General features: G+C 52.6%; 6 protein-coding genes across 6 annotated transcripts; 2 read left to right on the top strand and 4 right to left on the bottom strand.

Annotated features, from left to right (window-relative positions):
• Window positions 1–43: 43 nt before the first annotated feature.
• On the bottom strand, window positions 44–1,661 carry HMPREF1120_05525 (vesicle-associated membrane protein 4). The gene is made up of 3 exons (XM_009159705.1): window positions 1,096–1,661; window positions 614–845; window positions 44–564 (listed from the first exon to the last, which is right to left on the bottom strand). Exons 1-3 carry the CDS (start codon window positions 1,192–1,194, stop codon window positions 548–550), a joined length of 348 nt encoding a protein of 115 aa, XP_009157953.1. The 5' UTR covers window positions 1,195–1,661; the 3' UTR covers window positions 44–547.
• A 1,097-nt stretch (window positions 1,662–2,758) lies between these two features.
• Window positions 2,759–3,510, top strand: HMPREF1120_05524 (uncharacterized protein; the record flags this gene model as incomplete). Its single annotated transcript, XM_009159704.1, has 3 exons — window positions 2,759–2,769; window positions 2,993–3,034; window positions 3,240–3,510. The coding sequence occupies 3 exons, from the start codon at window positions 2,759–2,761 to the stop codon at window positions 3,508–3,510; spliced, it is 324 nt and encodes a 107-aa protein (XP_009157952.1).
• Window positions 3,511–3,544: 34 nt separating this feature from the next.
• HMPREF1120_05523 (uncharacterized protein) lies at window positions 3,545–4,066 on the top strand (the record flags this gene model as incomplete). The annotated part of the gene is made up of 1 exon (XM_009159703.1): window positions 3,545–4,066. The coding sequence occupies one exon, from the start codon at window positions 3,545–3,547 to the stop codon at window positions 4,064–4,066; it is 522 nt and encodes a 173-aa protein (XP_009157951.1).
• A 325-nt stretch (window positions 4,067–4,391) lies between these two features.
• HMPREF1120_05522 (mannan endo-1,6-alpha-mannosidase) lies at window positions 4,392–5,842 on the bottom strand (the record flags this gene model as incomplete). Its single annotated transcript, XM_009159702.1, has 2 exons — window positions 4,392–4,952; window positions 5,039–5,842. The coding sequence occupies 2 exons, from the start codon at window positions 5,840–5,842 to the stop codon at window positions 4,392–4,394; spliced, it is 1,365 nt and encodes a 454-aa protein (XP_009157950.1).
• A 2,115-nt stretch (window positions 5,843–7,957) lies between these two features.
• HMPREF1120_05521 (uncharacterized protein) lies at window positions 7,958–8,661 on the bottom strand (the record flags this gene model as incomplete). Its single annotated transcript, XM_009159701.1, has 2 exons — window positions 7,958–8,380; window positions 8,614–8,661. The coding sequence occupies 2 exons, from the start codon at window positions 8,659–8,661 to the stop codon at window positions 7,958–7,960; spliced, it is 471 nt and encodes a 156-aa protein (XP_009157949.1).
• A 294-nt stretch (window positions 8,662–8,955) lies between these two features.
• On the bottom strand, window positions 8,956–11,043 carry HMPREF1120_05520 (uncharacterized protein). Its single transcript, XM_009159700.1, has one exon. It carries the CDS (start codon window positions 10,602–10,604, stop codon window positions 10,254–10,256), a length of 351 nt encoding a protein of 116 aa, XP_009157948.1. The 5' UTR covers window positions 10,605–11,043; the 3' UTR covers window positions 8,956–10,253.
• Between the last annotated feature and the right edge of the window lie 959 nt (window positions 11,044–12,002).

The raw sequence follows: 12,002 nt of genomic DNA, 5'->3' as shown, positions 1-12,002 counted from the left end.
CTCTACGAACCAGATCTGCTCACCTACCAAGCTCAAGACCCGCCAGCATGGAGAATATCATTCGTGTTGCTACATGTATGTAGCCTGCACCAGTCCAAGTACAGTACCGGCACTTTGCGCGCTCCACTGGCAGTAGAAGTATATCCTCGTTGGAGTCACACGTTGAAAGGAAAGAAGCTACTATGGATCCTGAAGCGGTGGATGGTAGAATCGTGGTTGGAAATGCGCCGTTGTATCAAACCCCATAGGTATTATTGTCACAAGTATGCCCTTTGTCCATCCACCACTAGACGCCCCTGAGCATACCATCCGAGGGCTCTCATTCCGCCAACGTTTCTTCCAGTTCTGCTCCGGGGAGGAACTGCTGTTCTTAGGTCCGCGCGCAGGCAAACAATAAGCACCTGCAGAACCCCCAACTTCAGGCCCGGATAGAACTCGTTTTGCTCGCTCCAAGTTGTACAAACGCTAGCCCAAAAAGACAAATTCGATAATCAGGTCGTGAGGAGCATTCGGGAGGTTGTTTGAGTGTACCAAGTCCTGCACCAGCTTATTTGGAAACGACCACTGTCCACCGTTAGTATCTCATGTGGCTAAGGCGTAGATTCGAACATACCGGCTGGAACGATAATGACAACAAGAAGGATGATGATGCCCGCAATGATACACATTCGCATCTTCATGTCCTTCCACCACATCTGTTTGCGGACTCTGTTTGCCCCCCTTCGGAATCCCTGGGCGGAGACGGCGAGGTTATCGGTCTTGTCTTGTAGTGAGTCTAGTCGCTCGCCTCGTTGGGACACCTTGTTGATATTTTCTCGCATGACACCAACTGTGTCATCGATTTGCTATAGTTAAGTTGTCAGCCTAGTCTGGCCAGAAAGCCGCAAACAAAAGCTTGAGCCGGCAGGGCGCAATGGGCTCAGCGGTGATGCAGAGCAAAGCGAATGTTGCCTCCGGCCCTGCTGGGATACCCGCGATACACATGGTGAAACCTAAGGCGGAATCTGAAATGCAAACTGCAGGCAACAGGACTGGGAGGCCCCATTTGCATGCCTCCGGCTCGAGATGAAGCGCAGAAGTTGGCTCGTCACGTACCGCTTGCAGAGCAGCTGTTCTCTGATTGCCTCCCGGCGCTGCACCGCCTTGGCCCCCAGAGGGGATGTAAGGGTCATATGGTTGATCGCGTTCGGCCATGGTAGAAGGTAAGGAGGAGGATGGATGCGGGAGAGGTGTCGGTTGTCAAGCGACGACAATAGGATACACCGGAAATGGGAGAGACGCGCCGGGAATGATGGTGTATCGTGATAGTCTTGATAGAGAGAGAGGTTGATTCACTGGTGATAGAGTTTGATGATGATATGGAATGGGATGAAAGATGGATGCAGTGGTTGGGAGTTAGAAAGTTGAACTTGAAACCGACGTGGACGCTGGGCTGGTAATCTGGCGCTTTGGCTGCGGCGAGACCCAAGAACGGATGATGGAGGAGGACGGAGTCGGAGCCTGCAGAACTTGAACCTGAGCCATAAAAGACCCCAGTCCGCAGCGCAGTCTGGCACTCGCAGGCTGGCACGAGCAGTGCCACAGTCAGGTCAGGGCTCGGGCTCGCTAGGCCTCAGGGGAGCGCACTCGGGCAACGGCCACGCAACTGGACTGCGGTGCTGACTGGCGCTGCGCTACGGTGACCATTGGGCAGGCCACTGGAAGCTGCCGCACCCGGCACGCTAAATATGTCTTGCACGTGATACAGCGTTTCGTGCAGACACTGGCACGCCGCGCGTTATGAACTGCAGCGAACTTGAAAAGGCTGGTTAACCAGGTGCCTAGGTACAACACCTACTGTACTACTACACCATCATCACCACCATCTCGGATAATTTGATTGATAGCCAGACATTTGGAAGCACATTACGGAGATCACAACGTTAGTCTCTTTACATCTCTTGCCACCCTTCCGCAGCCTCGGATTCGCGATGATGTGTTCAGGCGAGGCTGTGTCCTAACCGACCCGTCTGACCACCAAACCCGCCGGGGATCCGGTCAGCTCTCTCTGCACTGGTATCAAAACGCCATGATTTCATTGTAGCCCATCCGAGTCGTTATGCACTTGGTTCCGGATGCTAAAGGCGAAATATCAATGGCTTAGGCAACAATCGTACATATTCTGCTATTCAACTTGATCGCGGGTCGCTGCTGGCCGGGTTATGTAAGCCAAGCCTCGGCCAATAGACACGACTGAATTTCGACTCAAAAGGCTGAGCCGGGCCGCCAGACACTATAACTGCACAGCTGCACTGCACTGCAATGCCGTGGCATGCCATCATCGACGCGGCTAGGCTACCAGGTCCCTTAGTCCAGACCCGCATCTTGAACTTCGAGAGAGCGACGTCCGAGTTCAAGTTGTTAGTTCCTGCGCTCCATTGAACTGACTGCTATTTCACTGTACAATACATTGTGCAAGGTCCTCACCATCAACTTGGGCAAACCGGCTCCGACTGTACCGCACCTATACATGTGCTCGATGCCTTAAACCAACTGTATCGGTTCTCCAATCCAACTCGCGCGGCCACAGAGCCATCGAACACGCCGAGTCGCCAGCGCAGCCATCACGAGTACTACGACGAGACACAGCACCGCAATACCGTGCGCATCGTGAGCTTACAGACTCATCAAGTAACCACTTACCCACCGATCCTCGATCGCGACCCGCAAAATTTCACGACCTCTAAACATGGCGTCTCGGGGAGGGATGTACGCCAAAATGGCCGCAATGTAAGAGGATCCCCCAACACCGCAACCAGTCGCACACGATCCCACCGCGTACATGCCATCAATGTTTTTCGTATACTCGATACTATGATTCGCAGCGCAGCGTTGTGCTGCACGCGCGCACAAATGAATGGACCCGTGTTCGATTCGAATCATTCTCTTTCCAAGGACCAAGATCTTTCTCAATACCTATGCCTGCGCCTCGTGCTGACCAGAGAACAAACAGTTTCGTCACATGCTGCATCGGCGGTCCAGCCTTGATGTACTAGTAAGACAACCCCTTACGCCCAATCACTATTATCTCTCCCGCCCGATTGGTCTTTGCCAGCCAGTCCAATCCAATCCGATCCAAATACCCCATTCCAACAGCACGGAAGAGGGAGGGAAGATGTCCTAGCCAGAGAGAGTGTGTGTGTGTGTGAAGAAGAAACAAGAACAGACCAAAAAACTAACGTCCCATTTCCTTCCTTCAGCGTCACTCCCTCCGAAGGCGAGCTCTTCAAGAAATTCAACCCGGAACTACAGAAACGTAACCTCGAACTCCGCGACCAGCGACAGCAAAACTACCAGGAGTTCCTCGATCAGTTGAAAGAGTACAGCAAGTCGGACAAACCGATTTGGATCGCGGCCGCCGAGGCCGAGGCAAAGGCCAAGGACGAAGCCGCCCGGCGGAAAGAGGAGGAGGAGTCGTTGCAGCAGAAGATCAAGGAGGAGTTGAGGGCCGAGGTGCAGAAGGGGTTGTAGCGAAGCGAATCGTTGTTCGAAAAAACCATGAGGTATGGCTGTGGCACCGTTACTACCTACAGTACCTAACTATTACTGCTACCACGAATGCAGTACAAAACGATATATAACGCAAATGGTGCCGGAAAGGATTTCATGTCCGCATCCACCCCCAGCAGAGTCGGTGGGTGAGGTTGTAAAGTCACCGCGGGCTTGCATGATTCCGACTCCCCTTCTTTCTGCTGTCATCTGCTCAATACCTACGGCAATGTTCTTGACATGCAGTGCTCGTCTTGGAGCAAAGCAAATTCTGTGGCTATGGGGACTCAGTGTACATGATCTGATTTCAGCAAGGGAGGCGAAAGCCAAAACGACCCAAATGGTTATTGTACTGATACAGATACCTAGCCCTCTGCCACATCATTGTGGTGTATGGTATGGAATCCACGCACTGGCGGAGAGGCGCTTGGTTGATACAGCACAGGATGCTTCAATGGAAAATATACCTAGCTACCTAGGGACTGATTCATCCGGAGCCGGAAAGGAAATTACGCCGCTTTGGTCGTATTCGTTATAATTATTATCATGATGCCAGGACTCCTTGCCTTCAGCTCAATCGAGCAATGTCAGTGCTCATCTGACAGAAAACCCCAGTTATTCCCAGTTATACCCAGCCATGCCGTCGTTTGCTTCATGTCAAAGTGGTCAATTGACAGAAATACCCCTTTTCCCACGTGAACGCCCACTGCATGCTCTCATCAGATATGCGAACCCTGTCTTGTTGTGTACTCCTGGATGTATGTATAAACGCCATAGCAATGCCGCTCAAAGGTGACTTCGGTGGCGCTTTCAAGGAAATTATTCTTTATTTTTAATGAAACAGACAGACAATCCCGTCAAATTCAGATTATGATCCACCAGGCGCCACCGACAACGAAAAAGGCGATCAGAACAGTCATGATGGCGGCGCCAGCCTTGTCGGTCGTGGTGACTTCCTCTTGATTCAGGTCCGATGGACCTATGTCGCTTGAAGTTCCGGCGTCTGGATCGCCCTTGCTGGTGCCGCCTGTGGTCTCCGTGACGGGACCGGAGGTGATGTCTATCAGGTTGGACTGGATGACCTCGAGCGCCGACATTTGTTCGCCGACGCCCGTGCTGCCGTCGAAAGAGCCTGTTGTCCACTTCAACCCACAAGAGGTACCATTGGACCCACCGGTGCAGACGGCGGCGGCCGCCTTTGCAGAGGCTTCCAGGATCGGCTTGAGAGAAGAATAGGTGAAAGGGGCCTTGACGGCCGCGGCGGCCATCCATCTGGCGAGATAGGCCTTGAATGAGCGTTGGTCGATATTGCATGTGCCGACCGTTTCGCATGCCTGTTCGTACATGACGTCGTTCTTCAGAAAGATCTTCAGGTTGCCGATGATGCCGTTCAATCGGTCCTCCCATACCTGACTGCCATTTGTCTGTTGCCACACACAAAGGTTAGTATACTGCCTACTAGGTAACTTTTGTTTTCTTCGGGAACCTCTCTGTGTAGGCCAACACTTACATAGTTGTACATGTTGGCAGCTCCGACCAGGAACGTGCCGGCGTTGTAGGTCCATTGAAGGTGGTCGAGTTCGGTACAATTCAGGGTGTCGTCGCTGCCATCATAGAAGTTGTAATTGTCGTCCCGAAGGCCAATGGCGGAGCACCAGTCCCACATCCGCACCGCCCAGTCGGCATAGGTCTGATTTCCGGTATACACGGCCAGACGGGAGGCCATGTTGAAGAAGCATCCGTTGGAGATGGTGTTCTTGTAATTGTATCCGTTGTTGAAGGAGAAGATCTGCCATTTCAGCCCGCCTCCACATGATGAATTGTCCCATCGGGCCGCCTGCGTGTTGAACACGGCCTGTGCCAGCGCCAGCCACTGCGGTTCGTCTGATGGGGGATCTGGAAATTTGTTCTCGGCCGCCGAGAGAGCAGCCATGCCCCAAAATGCTTGGTCGTCATTCCCTTCGGTCTTGGTCTGATTCGCTGGCATGAAGTCGTTGTCGGTGCCGACCTGGTGAAGCATGGCCTGGGTCGTGATGTTGTTGTACGTGTCGTCGCCAGTAAAGTAATAGTAGTCAATCAATGCCCCGAACATGGCTCCAGCTTCCCACCAGTAGTACGGCGACGGCAGGTTTCCAGGCGTATCGCCAGGTTTGTAGCCCGTGTAATATGAGACCATCTCGGCTGCGATCGTTTTGGCGGCCGCTTTGATCGAGTCGGTGCTGTTCAAATCAAGTGTTATCGCCTGTACATGTTGGCCCAAAAGAATGGCTGAGATAATAGTCGCCCGGACCGATCTCCTTCGAAACGGCTTCATTGCACTGTAATGTATCTGTCGGCGGTGGGAGTCTTGGGATTTCTTTGTCGCAGTCGTGGCCGCGCCGCCGGTGAGGCAGCGCTTACGGAATTGAGAACTGTCTTCCGTCTATCCTTTGCGCTCTGTTTCTGTTGGTGGTGACCATAAACGAGCGGCTTTGAAGAGTATTCTCGTTGGTTCGTCCACCCTTGTCGGCTGGCGTGGGGGCGGATCGCGGATCTGAAGGATAATCTGTCGATCTTAGATCGGAAGTAAAGTGCGTGCAGAGGACAGCGGGAGTGGCGTTTGTCAACGAGAGACTGGTTCAACAGAGGATATAAACGAGAGACTTGTACCACGGTCGGTGATGATAGAGGAGGGAAGTCTGGAGGGTGCCGTTCTTTCAATGCGGCTCTACTAAGTGATGAAGACAAGAAATAGGGCAGCCGTATCCTCTGCTTTTGGATGCTTTGTTGGAGTCTTGGTGGTGTTACGCATGCCAGCCCCAGCGCAGGGCAACGGCCTGCCACGGATGTGGATTTGTGCCTGAAGCAGCCTAGCCGCGCCCAGCAGGCCGCGGAATGACGCTGAGGCGCCCGTTCTCCAGCCTAGGAACGCTCCTCTGTGGGCCATATTGCGTACGCAAACCCAAGATCTTAGGTGGCTTTCCGGCAAGAAGCCGCCCATTTCTCCAGGTGTGCTCCCTATTTGTTCAACTGGGCCTCAAGCTGTGCCTCAAGCTGTGCCTCAAGCTGTGCCTCGTGGCCTTTGGTCGATGACCAGCCTTCTCCGTGTTTTCAATCCAGGTTTTCCAGTGCGTTCCGTTGTTCTCTCTGGCATTGGCACTGTCTTGGGTTCGGTCAACTACACTGCAACCAGCAGATGCAGTCTACTCTATCGAACTCACATCTGATACGGCGCATTGGCCCGGCGAAGCATCCTTGCCATCCTATGCAGTCTCCATTGTGACTTACTTCCACATCTGTCAAGTCGGGGCCGTTTTGGACCAGACGCCAAGGGATCTTGGATCTGTCTCGAGACTCGGAATGTCTCAGGTGGTTACAGCGAATTAAGAACTGTATGTTGTAGGTGAGGATGGCCTACCAGGTACACTCTTCGATGATCTGCGAGACACACCACAGTAAATTAAGACTACCAAGCACGTCGTTCCTCTGCATTGGGTTTCGGAAGACTCAGCCTCCTGCAAGCCTGACACAGCTTTCCTTGGTGCCAAGCTGCTGCGCCTGGCAACGAAGTCCCCATCCTTCCCCTGGCGAAGATATGAATCTCAAGCTGTTGCCGTCGTGGCTCACTGACCTATTGGCTTGGACATCCCAGCGGCAATAATCCTCTCCAGTGTCCAATGCCGGCAGCTGGGACGATATGATCGACACCTACTCTGGGCTCATGGAAGTAGGACGTTGCGGAATGGACTTGCCGGGACTTGCCTCTCCATTTGACTTGACAATTAACGGTTGGAGATCAGGCCTTGCGACGCTGGTCCCATGTTGTAGACACATTCCAGACGTAGGCTCGGTGCTACTTCACGTACCTGTTCACTCTCAGCACAAGGCTGCTGAGGATGTTCCTGTTTGAGAGCAACCAGGCACACTTCCTCTCCTGGCATTCGATACGAGTCCTTGAGTCCCTCCGAGTCTGGCAAGTCTTTCTGCAATCGGCTCTGATCCAGCAATCATGCAGTGCGGCCTTGCATCAGTAAGACATTCTTCCACGGCCGACCAGGAATACAAAAACGAAAGTTCCAATATCAGGTACGCGTAAGTGACAGAATTCAAGGTCGTGAGAGGGACCTTAGGTATCTGAGTTCAAGAACTGAGTTTTTGGATATTCATCAGCCACAAATCCAGCCGTAATACAGGGACTTTGTCCAAAAACAGTGCCACCATTTTTTGGTTCTTTTTATCATTCCGAGAAGCACTCCGAGTCAGAGAGCAAGCAGATTCAATCCGGGGTCAACGATAACGTTTCGTGAAGTAGAAGCGTTGTGTTTACCAAGTAGCCACTCTGCCATCGGTCCAGGATCACCAACGACACTTCGCCTGGCATTGGATAGTACCATTACCTTTTCCCTTTAACTCCAAATCTCTCCCTTCCGTATTTCTTCCTTTCCTCTCTTCAGTTCTGGTTCTCCTTTTCGGCCTTCAACAACTTCAAAATCTCGCTCTCCTTGTCGCCCACGACGGCTTTTCCTCTGGTCCAGTCCACTACCACAGGTCTAGTGAACGCATCGCCATTGGACTGTATTTTCCGCAACGCATCGCTCTGGCTGGCCGCTCCCTTGACCAGTTCTCCAGCAACCCCGGGGCCCAGGTATTCAAAGATGCTTTTGAGTTGATCAGATGTCGGCGGGGCCTCGGTGACCTCGAGCTCGAACGGGTCTCGCGTGACCGCGGTGTTCTGCGGCGTGTGGTCTGAGGCCTGGTCTTCCGTGGCCGTCTCGCTCGCCTGGGCCGATGCTTGCTTGAGGAGGTTCAATACCCGGACCGACGCCGGGATGCTGGGCTTGTGGAATAGAGTAATCACATCGAGCGTGCTGCCCTGTTTCACAGAACGTAAGTCAGCCAGATCGAGATATGTTCGAGCCGGACGAAGCCGGAATCGATAATGCCACTGTCAAGAAACAAATTGTCTATCTCATGAAACAATCCTCGAGCGAGCCTGCGAAAGTACGCCGCGTCTTTGGCACCTCGAATGCAACATGACAAGATTCCACGTTCGTCGAGACGCAGGTATGAGGAAGCAAAATAGCACAGAAAAAGATACAAACATACCATGCGGAACATGTTGGAGATCCAACCTTTGGATGGTTTAGGATGCATGATGAGGATCAGGTCGGGATACGGTGATGTAGACAAGTATATGTGTAGAGCAAAGCGTTACCGTAATAAGTTGGAACGAAGCAGGTGTACTCGATCGAAAAGACACCGCAGGTTCAGCTGTCGTTCGTTGTCCTGCTTTAGGTGGTTTGTTATGATATTAAGAGGTTCAAGCTGGGACTGTACACCTGCATTGTACCGCAGTTCAAGTCCGGCACAGAGGCCATACTCCGCGCGAACCGTCAACAACGTCATTCTCAGCCGTGACCCGACCGAAAATCATGTGACACTGCTATTGTTCTATTGGGTATAGTATGCAGCCAGGGCCCACTCAAATCAGGCTGACGAGGCTGCGAGGTTGTCCGAGTCGCGTCACACTCAGGCTCAGCTTGTACATAGTATGTTTATCACTAGCATCCCGCCTTTTAAGGAGCAATCTATCACAGCAACCGGAGCTTCCTTGTGTCATCTCATGCGTGGCATATACCTTACCTTCCCGGACAATAACATCGGCGTAATGAGTGCTGAGGACTCGAACGGGACCAAAATACAGGAGAAAGAGTCGACAGTGACTCAAAGAGATTGACGCGTGTCGTTCCGAACCATGGCATTCATTTCATCCATTGTCCAGACCCTTTCATTTCCCTGGAAACATGAGAACTTCTGCCAAATGGACGACTCCAAGCTATAGCAGTAGCAGTATGAGAGGACATATTCAAGCCAAGGCAGCAAAGCCTGATGCAGGGCCTGATGCGGCAACGACCTCCTGCGGAACTGATCAACAAGCTCCGACTCATCCATGGCCGGCAGGTCGCACGACTTTTCGAGCTCCTCTGCGATGAAACGACTGAAGATATCCCATCTGCACTGAAGCTTCAACAGGCAACTGCAAGGTGCGACTGAGATTCGCCAGGTATCCATTGTGTCACAAGGACCCTGCTGGTTCTTGGCCGCTAAGCTGATCCGCCGGAATACTTGAAGGACTCTCCGTCCACCTCCTCACGGTTATAAGGCGACGGGCGGGTAATGACCACGGGGTTGCCAGGGAATTCAGCTTGGTAACCCTTTCAAGGTTGATGAGATGCTCGTACTCAATGCCTTTGGCAGATGCGACAAGTCCACATTGCCAAAACTCACCTGGACGACCTTATGAGGAAAGATAACGTGTCTCGACTCGAGATTCCGGGTTTGATACGAATCAACCTCATCTTCAAATTCCAGCTACTGATCCAAGGACTCACGGTCAGGCCTGGGAAATCTCACTGAAGCGCGTCTGGGTTAGCTCCAAGTTTGACGAGGCTAAGGAGTAGCGGTCGCCCCGGGTCTGGCTCGCGCACTTGCGACGGTGATCCGAGTACGACTTGTTCAGTTCCGTTGCACAAGCGGGCTGTGCTTCCGTCGGCAACGGGCTTACACAAAGGTTGATCCTGACATGGGCCACAGATCTTTTGTTAGTAAGGACAATTGACTTCCTGCCTTGAAGGCATTGGAATTGGCATAAGCGGAATCTTGCTGGCGCTATGGCGAGCTGGAGATGTTGAAGGCTCTGTCGAAACAATCGACTTCACCAATAATGGCCCAGAAGGGTGCCGGTCCTAGTCAAGCCTGGGCATCGGCCATTGAACCATAATTGAAATGGCTGTAAATGTCACTATAGTACTGTCCATGTGCTTACGGGACAGTCTGGCAAGCAGAAACACATTGCCAGAGTGAAACCGCAAATTACGGCCAGATCGATAACCATGAAGAGCGTGTTGTGGATGCGGAGCCCAGTAGTTCGGGTCTTTGTGTCGTCCTGTGTGACTGAAATGGGACATCCTGTAGGCTTCATGCGCGTCCCTATTTCTGTGCGCAGATAATCTCCTGATCAGGAGTAACATGGATGTCAGGCCAATGCAGCTGTCCGGAACATCCCTGAGCGACTTTCCGCTCATTTCACGTCTCATAGCCGATAAGTGCTCTGTTTGTAAGATGGGCCTTGCTTTGCAATCCCAGGAATAATGACATTCAAGCAGGCGCAAAGGCGACGCCTACAGCAGGAGCGCCGACAAGGATTCACCCATTGCAAACTGGTGGCAGGAGTCCGCGTAGGCGGTGGTTCTGTAAGGACAAGAGATGAATGGAGGCAGTTTCAAGTTGAGATGGGACGCCTGTACTTGTTAATTTCAGGGGAAAGTCGGCGTGAGACAATTGCAGGGAGCAGCATGGAATACGAGGACATGATACTCGATGGTGCAAGTAGTAGTATCATGAACCGAGCATTTACTGTCAACGTCAAGGATGGGCTAGGAGTGTGTTTGGACCACCTCAGAAGTACCTGTCAATAGCGCAGTTCGAGCCCGATAAGCGGCTGTCAGCGGTCAGCCCGAAGGCACGATCTGCAGGGGCACCAGGAGAGGGCTTGAACCAGGGTCGTGGTTCGCTAAAGGAAGACGGTCATTGGGTCCCCTAGATTATGGTCATCTCATGCTGCCCACTTTACTGTCCCAGATGACCTGGGATTGTCGCTTGACAAGCCTAGCTCTGAGATTGCTCCCATTATCAGATTTTGACGTAAAAAGTACGTGTTGACTTGCTTTCAATGGCCAATCGTGGACTTGCCTGATCTCGACTTTCATCAGGCTGGTGCGACTCCAGAAAGCCGAAAGTCGAGGTGTTATCCCGGGGCCTGGATATCAGGGAGTCATGAAGCCGTCCGAACCGGTGCCTTTGCCAGGGTGGGGTGCCCATACGCTTGGTGAAATCAATAGCTCGAGTGTCTCAAAGTATCTCAGAACTCTGCTGAACTTTCTGCAAGCTGGCTGAATCCTAGCAGCGACAGCGTCACAGGGGTCTGTCATATGGCTTGATGCGTGGCAGCCTCGGGAGGCAGCTGGCAGATCGATCTTCGTGGGCAAACGGACAGGCGCCTCCCGCTTGAATTGATGTTCCACATCACAAAATAGGCTGGCTGAGTGCCAGCGCTGGTCAAGAATAACGAATCAGTAGTGGGGATTATTTGGATGGATTTCCTTTTTCATGCCCCAGCAGCCTAACAGGGGGTCGCTGCAGCATGCCCAGACCGGCATCCACAATCTTTGGGGTCAAGAAACAACAGTTTGACGAGCGTGGGCGCCTCCATGGTGTTATGGTCTACTGGCCAGAACAGCGGCTGAGAAGCTTTCTACTACCAGACTCGGATGCGCAATAACACTGAGGGTGGCAGCCACATGGTTCTGGAGATTGATTGACCTGTGGGATAGACTCTGCACCGCTAATGCACGAACGGCGAAATGCTAGACTTTCTGGGTGTTAGCGGCCGTAACAACCATGGCTAACCATGAAAGTGCAGTTCGCCAGGCGCA

Source organism: Exophiala dermatitidis (assembly GCF_000230625.1).
Source record: "Exophiala dermatitidis NIH/UT8656 unplaced genomic scaffold supercont1.4, whole genome shotgun sequence".
NCBI lineage: Eukaryota > Fungi > Ascomycota > Eurotiomycetes > Chaetothyriales > Herpotrichiellaceae > Exophiala > Exophiala dermatitidis.
This window is presented reverse-complemented; position numbering and strand designations above follow the sequence as displayed.

Bases quoted from the DNA above. Each gene is read 5' to 3' on its own strand.
- HMPREF1120_05525 (XM_009159705.1), bottom strand. From the start codon at position 1,194: ATGGCCGAACGCGATCAACCATATGACCCTTACATCCCCTCTGGGGGC. The intron at 846-1,095 runs GTACGTGACGAG...ACTTAACTATAG, and splicing joins GAACAGCTGCTCTGCAAGCG to CAAATCGATGACACAGTTGG.
- HMPREF1120_05520 (XM_009159700.1), bottom strand. From the start codon at position 10,604: ATGAGACGTGAAATGAGCGGAAAGTCGCTCAGGGATGTTCCGGACAGC.